Source organism: Tiliqua scincoides, chromosome 9, assembly GCF_035046505.1.
Source record: "Tiliqua scincoides isolate rTilSci1 chromosome 9, rTilSci1.hap2, whole genome shotgun sequence".
Lineage (NCBI taxonomy): Eukaryota > Metazoa > Chordata > Lepidosauria > Squamata > Scincidae > Tiliqua > Tiliqua scincoides.
Window position 1 is genome coordinate 47,416,524 of NC_089829.1, and position 16,745 is coordinate 47,433,268.

The window sequence follows — 16,745 nt, forward strand, 5'->3', positions numbered from 1 at the left end:
CAACAGTAGGCATCACATGCCAATCTGCAGCCTTAGGTGACTGCCTCAGTTGGCCTCCTGGAGGGCTGGCACTGCTGTCTCCCCAGAGATCATGCCGTCAAGAGATGCCAGCAGTTCTGATTGCTTAATAACCAACACATCTGAAATGTCAACCAGTAGTTTGTATTGTGTTCGGCTACTGCAGCCCTTGAAAGGTTGATTTTAGCAAGATTTCACACTGCTTTTGTCACAGAGCACGGAAGACATCACCTCTCCAGTCTCCCAGTAGTTTGTATTGTGTTCGGCTACTGCAGCCCTTGAAAGGTTGATTTTAGCAAGATTTCACACTGCTTTTGTCACAGAGCACGGAAGACATCACCTCTCCAGTCTCGCTGAGAAGCAGCATTGCTAGCCATGCCCTTGCACATGTGCAGAAACTCCATTCGTGTGTTCAACAGCCATCCAAATAGTATACAGTGATGCCAGGAGGTGTAAACGATCACTGCCTCTTGGAGAGCAAGCATTCCAAGGAGGCAGGAGTTTAGGACAATCTTGGCTCTGTCAGGCAGGCTGCGTTGCCAGGGGAACGGAGGTTTGCCGTGTTCTCCAGCATCCCCAGCCTTGCTGTGTGATGTCCTGGCCTTGCAAGGCAGAATGGGCAGAGGCTGAAAATGGCCAGTCGTGTGCACAGGGGCACTCAAGAGTGAGAACGGAGAAATGGGCTTCTTCAGTAGCTTTGTGTGGAGGGGGCTTATTTTTGTTTTATTTGGTACAAGTTTTTCTGAATGGGGTTAGAATGGAAAGCAGCTGCGTTTGGGCTGACAATACGGTACAGAACTGTATGAAGATGATGAATTTTTTAAAAAAACTGTTGTATCTGCAGGTAACCGAATTGATGCATAAAAATAGGAAGCATCAATGTGAACCCTTAATGATTACTTACTTCGAGTACAATCTGGGCCAGCCCACAATGGCACCAGAGGTGACAATCAAATGCTGCCCCCTTGCTTAGTGGCACATCAGCAGTTATCTCTGCTCCTCCTCTTACTCCCTGAATTCAAAGTGGAAGATGCGAGCAGAGCAGAAGAGGAACTGCGGTGGGCTAGAGTGTCCCCCAAGATGCTCTAGTCCACCACTCTCAATTCCTCCACAGTTCCTTTTCTGCTCCACTCATCTCTTCAAATTCAGGGATCCTGAGGAGGAGAAGAAATGGAGGTAGGCACCCACCCATCAGTCTTCCATCTGAGACGGTATTCTGCACAAGCCAGCTCTGTGTACAGTAGACAGTCAAGTGGGGCAAAACTACTTTTCATAGTAACCCCTGCTAACTGAGTGAAGTCCCAGTCCTAACCCCTTATGTCAGTGCTTTCCAGCACTGGCATAGCGCTGCCAATGGGACATGTGCTGCATCCTACAGTTGGGTGTCACTCACGGAGGCCTCCTCAAAATAAGGGAATGTTTGTTCCCTTACCTTAGAGCTACATTGCCCTTATGTCAGTGCTGGAAAGCAGTGACATAAGGGGTTAGGATTGTTCCCCGAGAGGCACTTTTTCAAGTGGGTGCTCCTTTTCTATTTAGCAGGGGGAGAGTAACTGGCCCTCCTCACCCCAGCACTGTCTTTTCTAGTGGCTGCCCCAGGGAGCATAAGAACACTAGTGGTGTTCTTTTGCATCTCTTAGATTGTGAGCCTTTTGGGACAGGGAGCCATTAGTTATTTGATTTTTCTCTGTAAACCGCTTTGTGAACTTTTTGTTGAAAAGCGGTATATAAATACTGTTAATAATAATAATAATAATGGAATTGTACTTAATCTCTCCACTGTTTAGATCAGGGGTGCCCAAACCCCGGCCCTGGGGCCACTTGCGGCCCTCGAGGACTCCCAATGCAGCCCTCAGGGAGACCCCAGTCTCCAATGAGCCTCTGGCCCTCTGGAGACTTGCTGGAGCCCATGCTGGCCCAACGCAACTGCTCTCAGCGTGAGGGCGACTGTTTGACCTCTCGCATCAGCTGTGGGATGAGGCCTCCTTCCACTACTTGCTGTTTCATGTCTGTGATGCAGCAAAGGAAAGGCCAGCCTTGCTTTGTGCAAGACCTTTTATACACCTTGAGCTATTGCAAGACCTTCATGCATTCATATAAGCATCGTTAGTATATTCATTTATATAAATTTATTCAAATTTTAAATGTAAATTCATTCTTTTTTTTCCCCCGGCCCCTGACACAGTGTCAGAGAGATGATGTGGCCCTCCTGCCAAAAACTTTGGACACCCCTGGTTTAGATTAACAAAAGTGTTGGCACTAACCCCATGACTGACTTTTGAGAATTCCCTACACAAAAACCACAATTTTCACAGTCATCAGCCATTGTCCCTTAATTTTTGTGCTATCCTAACCTTGCAGATTTCCTCTTGGCATCTGTCTTGAAAGCAACTGGCCTCCCATGATGAAAAGAAGAGGTTTTCCATTGGTGTCATTCACGCAGACAGTGTTCAGCTTTTCAGAGTTCTGTCTTTTTCACCCTTCCCCAGGTGTACGAAAGAGGAACCAATGTGGATCAGTTTGTGACTCGCTTCCTGTTGAAGGAGACGGCCAATCAGATTCAGTCCTTGCTCAGCTCTGTGGAAAGTGCTGTTGATGCTATTGATGAGCAAACCAGTCAGATAAGGTTGGTTTCCTTCGGACGGTGCGGCCTTTAAGCCATCCCTTCTTAGCAGCCTGCTGCCCTTACGTATCCTTTCAGAAAGCCTCAGCAGTGCTAGAGAATTTTCCCCAGAGGCCTGCTCGTAGTGCCGTCTCCTTTGAGCCAACTGGGATCTATATGCCTATGTGTCAGCATGTTACCGGACCCATTCTGCCATCTTTCTGGGAGAGGCCGCATGGTAGAAATCCCAGTGGGAGAGGATGTGCTGATGTTGTTCTTATTTGTCTTCTTATGCCATCAGAGTGCATGTGGCTTTACACAGAGTGCAGTGACAGATCCCTACCCCATGCAGTTTGCAATCTAGACCAGTGATTTTCAACCTTTTTCATCTCACGACACACTGACAAGGCACTAAAATGGTCAAGGCACACCACCAGGTTTTTGAAAATTGACAAGGCACACCATGCTGCCAGTGGGGGGCTCACATCTCCCATTGGCCCTATTAATAAATGACCTTCCCCCAAATTCCTGTGGCACACCTGTGGACCACTCGCGGCACACCAGTGCACCACAGCACAGTGGTTGAAAATGGCTGATCTAGACATTGACACAAGACAACAGCAGGAGGGAAGAATGTGGAGGCAGGGATAACCAGAGGAAGCATGTGTGACTGGGTTCCTTGTACTTAAGCATAGTTGCAGGAAGGATGGAGGCATGGTGCCAAACCTTCCTGAAAAAGGACAGTTTTAAGAAAGAATTTGAAAAAGGCCGGTGAGGAAGCAGAAGTGCTGGCTTTAGCTGAAGCTGTTCCTGGAGATGTTTTTTCAACGTGATGGTCATTCGTAGAAAAACCCCGGGCTTGCTTTCATTAGGGCTGATTCCTGGAGACTCCAGGGCAACCTTCCAAGGAAGCACCCAGTTATTCCAGGAGGCAGTTCCAAGCCTGAAGGGCAAGGAGGGAGCAAGACCAAAGTTGCTTGAGTGAGGAGGAGGAGGCAAGGAGAGGAGGTCTTGGGAGGAAAGAAAACAAATTCAGAAGTTCTTGGACCTTTCGAGCTCAGATGACAGTGAAGCATCCGGGCTGAAATATCAGAGAGAGAGAGTTGGAGATGTGGGACTGGGTAAGTGAGACTGGAGGGAGAACATTATGAGGAAGAGAAGCAGGGCTGGGTATTGTCAGCACATTTTGAAAGCCATGGGATTTGAGGAGGTCACCCAAAGACAGCACGCAAAGAGAGAAAAGCAAGGGTACAGTGGGCCCTCCTTAGCCACAGGTCCGGCATCCACGAATCCACAGATACCAGGCATGCAGCAGGGGCTCCTCAGATTGCCTCCTGGACGCGACCAGAAGTCACTTCCAATCCACGCTGGCAGGTTCTGTCTGAAGGTGTTCTGAAGACGCAACCAGAAGTTGCCAGCACCAGTTGGAAGTGACTTCTGTTTGCATCTGGGAGGCTTCCAAGGGGGGTGGGAGGCTGCGCACAACCTCCAGAGGGCCAGATGTGCCCCCAGGTATGTTACTGCAGCACCGCACTGTCCCCCATGGATTTCATTTCCCATGGATTTTGGTATCCACAGGAGTTATAAGAACATAAGAAGAGCCCCACTGGATCAGGCCATAGGCCCATCTAGTCCAGCTTCCTGTATCTCACAGCGGCCCACCAAATGCCCCAGGGAGCACACCTGATAACAAGAGACCTGCAAGGCCTCCTGGGAATTGTAGTTAAGAACATAAGAACAGCCCCACTAGATCAGGCCATAGGCCCATCTAGTCCAGCTTCCTGTATCTCACAGCGGCCCACCAAATGCCCCAGGGAGCACACCAGGTAACAAGATACCTGCAAGGCTTCCTGGGAATTGTAGTTAAGAACATAAGAAGAGCCCTGCTGGATCAGGCCATAGGCCCATCTAGTCCAGCTTCCTGTATCTCACAGCGGCCCACCAAATGCCCCAGGGAGCACACCAGATAACAAGAGACCTCATCCTGATGCCCTCCCTTGCATCTGGCATTCTGACATAACATAAGAACCCATTTCTAAAATCAGGAGGTTGCGCATACACATCATGGCTTGTAACTCATAATGGATTTTTTCCTCCAGAAACTTGTCCAATCCCCTTTTAAAGGCATCCAGGCAAGATGCCATCACCACATCCTGTAGCAAGGAGTTCCACAGACCAACCACACGCTGAGTAAAGAAATACTTTCTTTTGTCTGTCCTAACTCCCAACACTCAATTTTAGTGGATGTCCCCTGGTTCTGGTATTATGTGAGAGTGTAAAGAGCATCTCCCTATCCACTCTGTCCATCCCCTGCATAATTTTGTATGTCTCAATCATGTCCCCCCTCAAGCGTCTCTTTTCTAGGCTGAAGAGGCACAAACGCCGTAGCCTTTCCTCATAAGGAAGGTGCCCCAGCCCCGTAATCATCTTAGTTGCTCTCTTTTGCACCTTTTCCATTTCCACTATGTCCTTTTTGAGATGCGGCGACCAGAACCGGACACAATACTCCAGGTGTGGCCTTACCATCGATTTGTACAACGGCATTATAATATTAGCCGTTTTGTTCTCAATACCTTTTCTAATGATCCCAAGCATAGAATTGGCCTTCTTCATTGCCACCGCACACTGGGTCGACACTTTCATCGACCTGTCCACCACCACCCCAAGATCTCTCTCCTGATCTGTCACAGACAGCTCAGAACCCATCAGCCTATATCTAAAGTTTTGATTTTTTGCCCCAATGTGCATGACTTTACACTTACTGACATTGAAGCGCATCTGCCATTTTGCTGCCCATTCTGCCAGTTCACCTGTGGGTACTGAGGACCCACTGTACAGTCAACAGAAATGCCAGAGATTGAGAAAGGTTTGGTACTGGAAAGGAAGCGGTCCTAAGGATCTGTGGCTTCCTTTTTCCCCGCTTATCTCAAGGCTTTACAAGCAAAGAAACAAACAAATAAATGGAGGAAGAACAGAAAAGGAATACTTGGAAGGAGGACCATCAAAGGGGAGTTAAAATGTCAGCCAGCTCCACAAGTAGCAAGTTATGTTGTCCAGGACTCAAACTGGTTGCCATAGAAATGGGCAAAATTAGAAATAAAGCATCTATCGAGAGGCTTCCTTTTTTCCTGGTTCTAAATTAAAGAGAATGAACAGCAGGTCACAAAGAGGGAGCGGTTTCGTGGAGATGCTTCATTCAGTATGTTGGAGGAGCTTTGGGAGCAAAGAGGATCCTCAGGATCCTTCATGGCAGGACCAGGTGGGCGCTCCCCCTCTCTGCCTGTCACATGCAAGAAAGTTCCCCTGTATGCTGCCATCAGCTGTGAGTAATGTATAGTGGTAAATAGACCTATAACTAGAATTTTGTGGTGGGGGTCCTAAGGGAGGAGAGAATAAGTGAAGAACATAAATGCAGGTAACCTGGGATATTCAAAGTTGTTGTATTGCGCCACTTCTTAGTGAGCAGTTGGATAGGACCCCGTTTGCTCTTCTTCCTTCTGTCGATATGAGTAAAAGGATTAAAGACTTGCCAACAGTGTCCTTCCCCCGTCTGCATAGGACAAACAGCTCCCTCTCTCTGTGCAAAATAATAAACGTACACAAATTTGACATGAGAAATGGCATCATCCAAAAATCAGTTAGGGAACCATTCAGTCTCCACAATCTTTCTGCTGCTGATTTTAAAGTGGCAGTTCTCCAACAAGGAGATTTCAGAAGGAGGTGAGATTGAAAAGAAGTTGAAGCAGAATTCAGTGAGACTTGGCACCATAGCAGGAAAGGTCTGATCGCAACACAGACTACTTATTGTATTACAGAGTTAATTAACTGGGTACACTAACTATGAGTTTATCACTGATTTTGAATGGTCACTGTGCTTACTTTGCATAAGCTTAAGTTGTTACAAAATTAGGCTTGTTTCATTCCCTCATGCAAAGTCACTGCGCTGTTTTCCTATAGCTGTGTACATGTATAAATAGAATTCCCATTCCTCCTGAGGATTTCACGTGATACATCTGATGAAGTGGACTGTACTGCACAAAAGCTTCTGCTGAAATAAATGTGTGATCTTTATGGTGTCACAGAACTCTTTGTTGTTTTTGCTACTTCTGGAAATTTCAAAAATGACAGCTGACAATTCAAAGAGAAGACTAGAAGTATCTGGTGGGGAACAGAACCCTACAACTCTTGTCCTCCCCCACCCCTAGTTATGGGGTAAATATGATGACATCCAGAGATAGGCGAGCTGTCCCCACTCATTCCCAACTGGAGTCAGATTGGCCTAGGGATGAGCTGGTCTGTTTTCCAGAAAAGAGATGCCCCTCAGCTTCTTTCTGTGTCCAAATTCCCCCCATCCCTCCAAACTTGGTCACAGGGCGAAGGAGTCCAAGCACTGCTGCCACTCACTCCCAAAACAGCTCTGACTTTGTGCTCCAGCCTAAACAGGGGCAAGGCTCTTCCTTATCACTGCACTGGGATGATCCTGCCCCCTTCCCCAGTTCCGTGCTGGAAAGGAAGGTGAGCTCCTTTCACCAGAGATGAAGCTCAGGTCTCTCTGTGTAGTTAAATTTTAACCTACCTCTTTCCCAATGGAAACTCAAAGCATACAAGGGCTATCGCCAGGTTAGAAAGTATGCTCAGTTGCACGTAGGAGTTTTGCTCTCTGTTGTAATTAACATTTATAGACTTGTGAAAACAATCGTTCTGAGGCAAACGAAACCCTTTGTTTTTAAATGATGCACACAGAAGATGAGGCATTCCCTCCTGTGTGTGAGAGAAGGAAAACTTCTTCTAAGATAGCGTCTAAGAACTAATGAGTCCTTGTATTACAAATAGCATTAAAAAAAATAAATCTGCTACCCAGTTAATCTGGGTCTGTTTTTCATTGATGCAAAAGTTTTGTAAAACAACTGATTAATTGATGAAACTTTGCATTCATAGTCATAAGAACATAAGAACAGCCCCACTGGATCAGGCCACAGACCCATCCAGTCCAGCTTCCCGCATCCCACAGCGGCCCACCAAATGCCCCAGGGAGCACACCAGATAACAAGAGACCTCATCCTGGTGCCCTCCCCTGCATCTGGCATTCTGACATAACCCATTTCTAAAATCAGGAGGTTGCGCATACACATCATGGCTTGTACCCCATAATGGATTTTTCCTCCAGAAACTTGTCCAATCCCTTTTTAAAGGCGTCTAGGCTAGACGCCAGCACCACATCCTGTGGCAAGGAGTTCCACAGACCAACCACACGCTGAGTAAAGAAATATTTTCTTCTGTCTGTCCAGTGGGTGTCCCCTGGTTCTGGTATTATGTGAGAGTGTAAAGAGCATCTCCCTATCCACTCTGTCCATTCCCTGCATAATTTTGTATGTCTCAATCATGTCCCCCCTCAAGCGTCTCTTTTCTAGGCTGAAGAGGCCCAAACGCCGTAGCCTTTCCTCATAAGGAAGGTGCCCCAGCCCCGTAATCATCTTAGTCGCTCTCTTTTGCACCTTTTCCATTTCCACTATGTCTTTTTTGAGATGCGGCGACCAGAACTGGACACAATACTCCAGGTGTGGCCTTACCACAGATTTGTACAACGGCATTATAATACTAGCCGTTTTGTTCTCAATACCCTTCCTAATGATCCCAAGCATAGAATTGGCCTTCTTCACTGCCGCCGCACATTGGGTCGACACTTTCATCGACCTGTCCACCACCACCCCAAGATCTCTCTCCTGATCTGTCACAGACAACTCAGAACCCATCAGCCTATATCTAAAGTTTTGATTTTTTGCCCCAGTGAGCATGACTTTACACTTACTGACATTGAAGCGCATCTGCCATTTTGCTGCCCATTCTGCCAGTCTGGAGAGATCCTTCTGGAGCTCCTCACAATCACTTCTGGTCTTTACCACTCGGAAAAGTTTGGTGTCGTCTGCAAACTTAGCCACTTCACTGCTCAACCCTGTCTCCAGGTCATTTATGAAGAGGTTGAAAAGCACCAGTCCCAGGACAGATCCTTGGGGCACACCACTTTTCACCTCTCTCCATTGTGAAAATTGCCCATTGACACCCACTCTCTGCTTCCTGGCCTCCAACCAGTTCTCAATCCATGAGAGGACCTGTCCTCTAATTCCCTGACTGTGGAGTTTTTTCAGTAGCCTTTGGTGAGGGACCGTGTCAAACGCCTTCTGAAAGTCCAGATATATAATGTCCACGGGTTCTCCCGCATCCACATGCCTGTTGACCTTTTCAAAGAATTCTATAAGGTTTGTGAGGCAAGACTTACCCTTACAGAAGCCATGCTGACTCTCCCTCAGCAAGGCCTGTTCGTCTATGTGTTTTGAGATCCTATCTTTGATGAGGCATTCCACCATCTTACCCGGTATGGATGTTAGGCTGACCGGCCTATAGTTTCCCGGGTCCCCCCTCTTTCCCTTTTTAAAAATAGGCGTGACATTTGCTATCCTCCAATCTTCTGGCACCGTGGCCGTTTTGAGGGACAAGTTGCATACCTTAGTCAAGAGATCTGCAACTTCATTCTTCAATTCCTTAATAACCCTTGGGTGTATGCCATCAGGGCCCGGTGACTTATTGATCTTTAATTTATCAATGAGGTCTGATCTTTAATTTATCAATGAGGTCTGAAACATCTTCTCTTTTAACCTCTATCTGACTTAACTTCTCGGTTAGGAGGGGCCGTTCGGGCAGCGGTATCTGCCCAAGGTCTTCTGCCGTGAAGACAGATGCAAAGAACTCATTTAATTTCTCTGCCATCTCCAAGTCTCCTTTTATCTCCCCTTTCCCTCCCTCACCATCCAGAGGGCCAACCGCTTCTCTGGCGGGTTTCCTGCTTCTAACATATTTGAAGAAGCTTTTATTATTCCCCTTAATGTTGCCGGCCATGCGTTCCTCATAGTCTGTCTTGGCCTCCTGTATCATCTTCTTACATTTCTTTTGCCACAGTTTATGTTCCTTTTTATTCTCTTCATTAGGGCAAGACTTCCATTTACGGAAGGAAGCTTCCTTGCCCTTCACAGCCTCTCTAACTTGGCTGGTTAGCCATGCGGGCACCCTCCTGGATTTAGTGGAACCCTTCTTTCTTTGCGGTATACACCTCTGCTGGGCCTCTATTACTGTTGTAATAGCCCATATAATAGTCGAAAGAGCAATATGATTTCTGTGCCCAGAGTGATGCTTCTCCAGCATCAAGAAAGGCTCTGTTGAAAGGAAATGAAATATGTTTCAAGTGTGCCTCCCTCTTTTCTATTGCTGTCGCTTAAGATTTTTGCATCAGTCTCCATTTGCCAGCAATCATTGTATATTCATGAGAATTACTTAACAGGGCAGCAGAATAGATCTCCCTGCATTGCAGGGGAAGAAGAAGATGCACTGGCTCCCTCGTCTCTTAACTTTCCTTGAGGACTGCATCTTCAATGCAGCAGTTTCTTTTTTAGCAAATGCAGTTGTTAAACCCACAACTTTGACAAATCTGCCTACAAAACCTGGACAAGCAGTAACAAAGCAAGATACATTTCATTATCTGTGCTTATGCTCTGAAGTCAGGGAGGTGCCCTGAGAAGGGTGTGCTGGCTAGAATTCCAGTATACATAGAAGCTTCTATTGCCAGTTATGGGGAGGGGAATAATATATGAAGGCACGACTTGTGTCCTAACAGAGAAGCTCCTATGATGGCTTTCCACTGGACTAACACCAAGCTATGCATTACCCAGGCAGAGGGTGGAGGCTTCTCATCTCCTGGGGTTGTACCTGGTACCCTGGTTGGAATTTGTGTGGCTATTTCCATTAAACAATGAGGTGTTCAGACTTGTTTGGGTGTCTTGCCACATGAAGCAAGTGTGGTTCTCATCAGAACTAGGCCACAAGGGCTGGGGGGGGGGGCGGAAGAGTTTTGGTGCTCAACAGAAGTAGTCTGGTAGGCTCTAAACTCGTTTGCTCCCTCAACCTGTTTTTCCTTCTCAGTTAATTTTCACAAACATTTCATAAACTTTTCACATCTAAGCCAGGACAGTGCTTGAGGCTGCTTGTGGGTTTTCTTTTTATTTCTTAATTATCTGCTTTTGCTTGGACTTTTTATTTATTTTTAAATTTTATTTTATTTATTTTTATTTTTTTATTTATAGTCTTCTGAGTTTTCCCTAAATAAACTTGCCTTTATTTAAGAATATTCTTGAGTTTTGCCCTGGGAATTCCAATATGGTTGCCTAAAAGGAGGTTTGTAGACCCCTTTGTTAAATAATCAAAGGGGAGCATATCAACTACCCCTGCATTTTCCTAGAATGCACAAGCACCCAGTGTTCAGCTCTAACTGCAGTTGAACTTTTAGCAAAAACTCCAAGCAAACATTTGAGTCTTTCTGAGTGGCTGATTCAAATGCCAATGATATGATTAGCAGTAGCATAAGTTCCTTTTCTGAGCAATCAAATCATTCACCTTGTCTCAGATGCAAAGCAGCTCGTTATATGGGCATTGCCACCCCAGTTCCTCTAGAGCAGGGGTGGCCAAACCCCAGCCCAGGGGCCACTTGCGGCCCTCAGGAACTCACAATCCAGCCCATGGGGAGCTCCCAGTCTCCAATGAGCATCTGGCCCTCCGGAGACTTGCTGGAGCCCATACTGGCCTGATGCAACTGCTCTCAGTGTGAAGTTGACTGTTTAACCTCTTGCATGAGCTGTGGGACAAGTGTTCCATCCACTGCTTGCTGTTTCACATCTGTGAAACACGGCAATTGGAAGTGATGGATAGGATATAGATTCTAGAGCAGGGGTGCCCAAACCCTGGCCTGGGGGCCACTTGCGGCCCTCGACTCTGAATCAGGCCCTCAGTCTCCAATGAGTCTCTGGCCCTCCAGAGACTTTTTGGAGCCCACGCTGGCCCAACGCAACTGCTGTCAGCAAGAGGATGACTTCTCACCTGAGCTGTGGGACGAGGGCTTCCTCCACTACTTGCTGTTTCATGTCTGGAATGCAGCAGTGGCAGTGAAGGAAAGGCCAGCCTTGCTTTGTGCAAGGCCTTTTATAGGCCTTGAGCTACTGCAAAACCTTCATTCATTCATATAAGTTCCATCTCTAATATATTCATTTATGTAAATTTATTCCAATTTGAAATGTAAATTCGGCCCCCGGACAGAGTGTCAGAGAGATGACGTGGCCCTCCTGCCCAAAAGTATGGACACCCCTGTTCTAGAGCAAAGTGCTTTTAACTCGGATGGTGGGGAGCTGAAGCTGCTGCGTCCAGAGCCAGCAGCATTATTTCCTTGTGGGGACTGGCAGTTCCAGCCCAAGAATGCCCAGTGGAAAAGGTCTGCTTCCTTTTTCCTGCCTGCCAAAGACCCTCATCCAGGTAGAAAGAATGCAGATAGCAGCAGTTTCCTATCAGGGATTCAGGGACTGGTATTTCAGTCCCAGTCCCCACCAGGAAAAGGTGCCACCATTACCCTGGCAGTATCTTTCCCCATCCTTGGTAAGCAGTTTGCTCTGGGGAAATGGGAAGATGACAGTGGCTGGGGTGAGGGGCGCTGGCAAGTGGTTGACTCAGTTACTCCTGAAAGCTGAAGGCTTTACAGACTGACCTTCGTTAGCCTCAGTCCTGATCACAGGCAGAACAGGAACGGCATCTCTAGTTTTACCTACCAGCTTCTGGTCCAATGTGATGAAGTATATCCTGGGTTCTGATGCCAACAGGAAAACTGGTCAGCCCTTCTTGTGTTGAAAGTAAATGTGTGCTCAGTACATTGACTGTGCCAAGCAGGTGCCAGACCCGCAGAAGAGGAATGGTCGTGAAGAAGCAGGTCCTTGGATGGAGCCATTGGAGATCGCTCTCTCTGCTCCTGGGCCTGCAAATGAGAGGGTCACTGTATGCTAACTTAGCTGAGTGGCAGTGACTGTCCAGGGTGGGTGCCAGCACACCCATCAGGTCAGGCCAGGTGAAGCTGCTGCCCTGAGTGGCAAGCAGGGGGAGATGATGAACTGGCAGGAGCACCCAGACCTGCCCACCACCCAGTCAGCTGCTGGCCCTGCCGCCATCACAAATCCTCTCAAGCCTGCTTCTCTTCTTATGGGAAGGAGAGTGGAAGTCAGAGATGTGTTCCCTGCCGGCCAATCTTCTTCCTGGGTCTCTTTGCTTCTAAGCAGGTTAGCTTGGCAGAGCCTGGGGGGGAGAAGTGAAATTTGTCCCTCTTCCCTTTTCTCTGCTTAGAAGGAAGGAGAGTCAGCAGGAGGACAGGGCAGTGACAGCATGGGGCAGGTAGCAGACAAGGAGGGAGAAGTGGTGGGAGAGTGTGGGGTGCTGGGGCTGGAAACATTGGAGCCGCATCAGACCCCAGTTCAACTTGGGCTGTGCCTGCCTGGAACTGGAGGTGGCCGTCTTTCCCCACTGAATTGCACACTTCAGAGATTGCACCTTGGACCTGCTCTGTGAGCAGTCCGTGCTCAACCTCTGAGTTAAGCCCTCCGTCAGCCTGCACTATTTATGAGGGGCCAGCGACCCTAGCTGGGATTAGTGCAGGCCACCCCATAGGAGGCCGCTACTCTTCCCAACCTGCTGTGGGGTATGTATAGTTGCAGTCCCTGTGCCAAGAGACCCACTGAGCCAATGGTGTCATTTGGGGTATCATTTTACAAGATTAATTCTTCTTTCCTGTCAATTCTCCAATTGCAGACACTTTCACAGTAAATCCAGTCACGGTGTCATGGACACCTGGTACGACAACCCTGTGCCTAATTATTCCCCCAACAACAGAATGATGACCAAAGAACGCAGGAAAAGTTTCCAAACTGGTAAGTCTTGTTGCTGGGACACTGTGGGCTTGCTTAGTAGTCTGGGATGATAGCTAGGAATTTCTCTCTGCCTCTGGAATGTAATCATCAGGGTTTGAGATGGTTAAGCGACAGGGAGCAAGAAGCCGTTTGGGGCCAGCTGGCAATCTGAATTTCGGCCAAACCACAGAGATGTGCTGGCTATGAGTTGGCTGAAACCGAAGTACTGTGGGGGAGGGGAAAGGTGCTCTCTTTGCAGACGTCAAGTAGGAATAGCAGTTGTTTGTTTTGGCTGTTTTTAATTAATGTTGTATATGAATAAATACACATATTCCAAGAATAACTATGCAACAATAATACCAAATAATTCAATATGATACCTATTTTTTTCTGTGTACCAATTAATTTCATATTAAATCAAGGCTGGCCCATCCAGGAGGCCATCTGAAGCAATCAGGCAGCAGATTGATGGGGAGGAGTTTGCCAGCAAAAGAGCTGATGTAGATCCAAGTTGGTCCATTGGGGACCAGGGAGCAGTAGAGTGGGTAAGTACAGGTGGGACCTCGGTATCCGCAGGGGTTCTGTTCCGTTCTGCGGATACCAGGATCCAAGTCGAAATGGCTTGTAAAGTCAAAAAAGTGCAAAAATCGGGGAGAGTTCTACAGTTTCTGGGCATTTGGGGCCGATGCCGGGAGGAGCAAAGAACCTCCATTTGACCTGGAAGTGGGTCTTTCGCTGCTAAAAGCTCTTCAGCCTTGGAAATGGCACAGTTTGCCCCGGAAAAGGTAGAAACCCCTAATTTTTATGCCTTTTTGCTTTACAAGCCATTTCCACTTGGGCATCAGTATCTGTTGGCATTTGCGGTAAGTCAAATCCTGTAAAAACGTGCTTTACTTACCTCTCCACTGCTGGCTGGTCCCCAGCCGGCCAGTGAGTACAGCTGAGTCTGCATTGGCACTGCAGCATCTTGAAGGCTGGCTGAGCATAGGATTGGGCCCTGAATCTCTTGACTTCCTTTCCCGTTCACTTATCGTTGGTAGTGCTAAAGCTTTCCATTACATGGGTGTATATTAGCCTTGCAGCAGTTATCACCTACGTTTTCTAAGAGTGAGTAATGAGACTTCCTTCTTTTTGTGTCCTGCACATGTGTGGGAAGTCACCTTTTGTTTGCATTATAATACCAGCTTTTCTCTCCCCCAGATCTTCATATATTTCCAGGTATAGGACACCACTGGAAAATTATATTGTAGGAGCTCTCTTGCAGCTGTAAGGATATTGAAAAATATATCTCCGCTCTTCCTCAAAAATGTACTCTCATGATGCTTGCTGAAAGTCTCTATTCCATATGGCTTTATGGAGACCACCTTCCATCTCTTCGAACTGCCCCCCAAATATTCTTATTATAAGCCTTTGGTAACAAATTGTTTTTACCAGACATCAGACTTTCAAAATCTGTTATGGATCTAAATCCATGGATTCTGTTGTCTGTTTATATGATGTATGCTGTGATTTTTTTTCCAGGTTAAATACTAGCTTTGGGGGCCAGTTTTCAATGGGAAAGGTATCAATTGGGCATAGCCGCCCCCCGCCCCCCCAGCTGCTTTTTGTAATTAGCCTCATACAACCTCTTCCAAAGCTCAGTTAAAGTCACACTGAGTCTGGCCCTGAGGAAGATTGCCAGTTGCCCTGAAGCTCCGTCACGTTGCTCCGTCTTCCAAATGCCACTCTATCTTGACTGCAACCTCTTTTTTGATGTCATTTTCTTATCCCATAATTACATTTCTTTCTGCAGCATCTTCAGACACAAAGGAGGAGGGCTTAGAAGCTCAGATCAACAGGCTAGCAGAGCTGATTGGAAGACTGGAAAACAAGGTAGGAGTTTTGAAACACGCATAAATGCAAAATGCATTCTTAAACGCATAAATGCAAATGTTCTATTCTGACAGTGTCATCTTGACAAAACAATAGTGTGAATTCAAGGCTTTTTTAAGACTCTGCAGCTTTCCTTGTTGCTGAATCTGGACTCAAAAGCTCCAGAAGGTTTCCGTGTGAGAGTCTGCCCTCAACCAGAGACTTTTATGCTGGGTTCAAACTGCATGTTATGCAGAGTTAGTTCTGTGAGACTTTTTCTCCACATTTCAGTTTTTTATAACTCAAAGGGAGTAGAGAAAGCTGTAAGTCAGAATTGGAGAAGGGCGTGTGGAGAGAGGCTGCCTCACCTTAAGGCCATGCAGCCCCCTGCGGTTCTGGCCCATCCATCAGCAGCAGTAGGTGTGAGCCGTAGATGTTCTGGGTGCCTTCACCTGGGAATATGTTAAGGATTCTGGTAGTTTGGGGGGGGGGTATAGCACAGAGGCAGTTGACCGAGACAGCATCAGGTGGCATTCTGATGCTTTAATTAAACATTAAAGATGTTTAATTATTTGAAAACTGTTTTAATTATTGTTTTTTAATTGTTAATTTTGTATTTTTAATTGTTGTAGGCTGTCTTGTGTGCCATGGGGCAAAAAGGCGGGAGATAAATCAATAATAATAATAATAATAATAATAATAATAATAATAATAATAATAATAATAATAAATTCTGGTCATGCTGTCTTTGCTCTACCACGTCATACAAGAAGGCAACCCTTCTCTTGGGAAGTAAAGATCATCACAGTGAGACCCCGTTTCTCTTTTGGATAACGAGATGACCCAACCTTTTACAATACCTTCCACTAGGGAAAGGGAACCAGATAATCACCACATAGCTCAGCCATTGTCCAGCCCAGAGGCCACTGATGTTTGCCCACACACAGTTGGACAGGCTCCAGCCTTGGGAATTCAGGCCATAAAAGAGATAAAATGGAATGGACTTTGGTTTTATTGTGACTCTCAGGACCTTGGAGCAGCTGCAGCTGGCTTAGTAAAAGAAAAAAAGGTATTAAAGAAAAAGGCACATGGAACCAGACTTCCAGGCAGTTGCTTTAAAAGCTTCTAACAGTTGGAAAGCAAACCAGTCTTTGATATTCAGTATATTGTCAACTTCACTCCACTCCCCCTGAGCAGATAACAGTTTGGGCAGGGGCATTTTTGGGGACTCAAGCAAGAGGAAAAGAGTTAAGTCCCTCCACAATCTGAATCTCCCCCACGGCTCCCACACCTACGTAAATGACAACAAAAGCACAATGATGCTTTTTGCATCAGGTCTCAGTTTGGCCATAAATACCCCTATTTACAAGGAACAATCCTTATTTTCTGCTCCCTTCTGAATCGTCTCTACTTTTACTTTTACATTTTAAAACATTACAAAGTTTCTTGTGGGCCCTTAAAGGTCACCTGTGTGGAATGTCCTGTTCCCCCTTCTTATATTTTCTTAT

General features: G+C 46.6%; 1 protein-coding gene across 1 annotated transcript in view; it reads left to right on the forward strand.

Annotated features, from left to right (window-relative positions):
• The window catches only part of NECAB2 (N-terminal EF-hand calcium binding protein 2), a 155,168-nt gene that overhangs the window by 123,540 nt on the left and 14,883 nt on the right, over positions 1-16,745 (forward strand). The window contains exons 6-8 of the mRNA XM_066637400.1: positions 2,508-2,644; positions 13,289-13,407; positions 15,179-15,258. Of these exons, the coding sequence (XP_066493497.1) occupies positions 2,508-2,644; positions 13,289-13,407; positions 15,179-15,258 (336 nt within the window). The remainder of the gene's footprint in view (positions 1-2,507; positions 2,645-13,288; positions 13,408-15,178; positions 15,259-16,745) is intronic.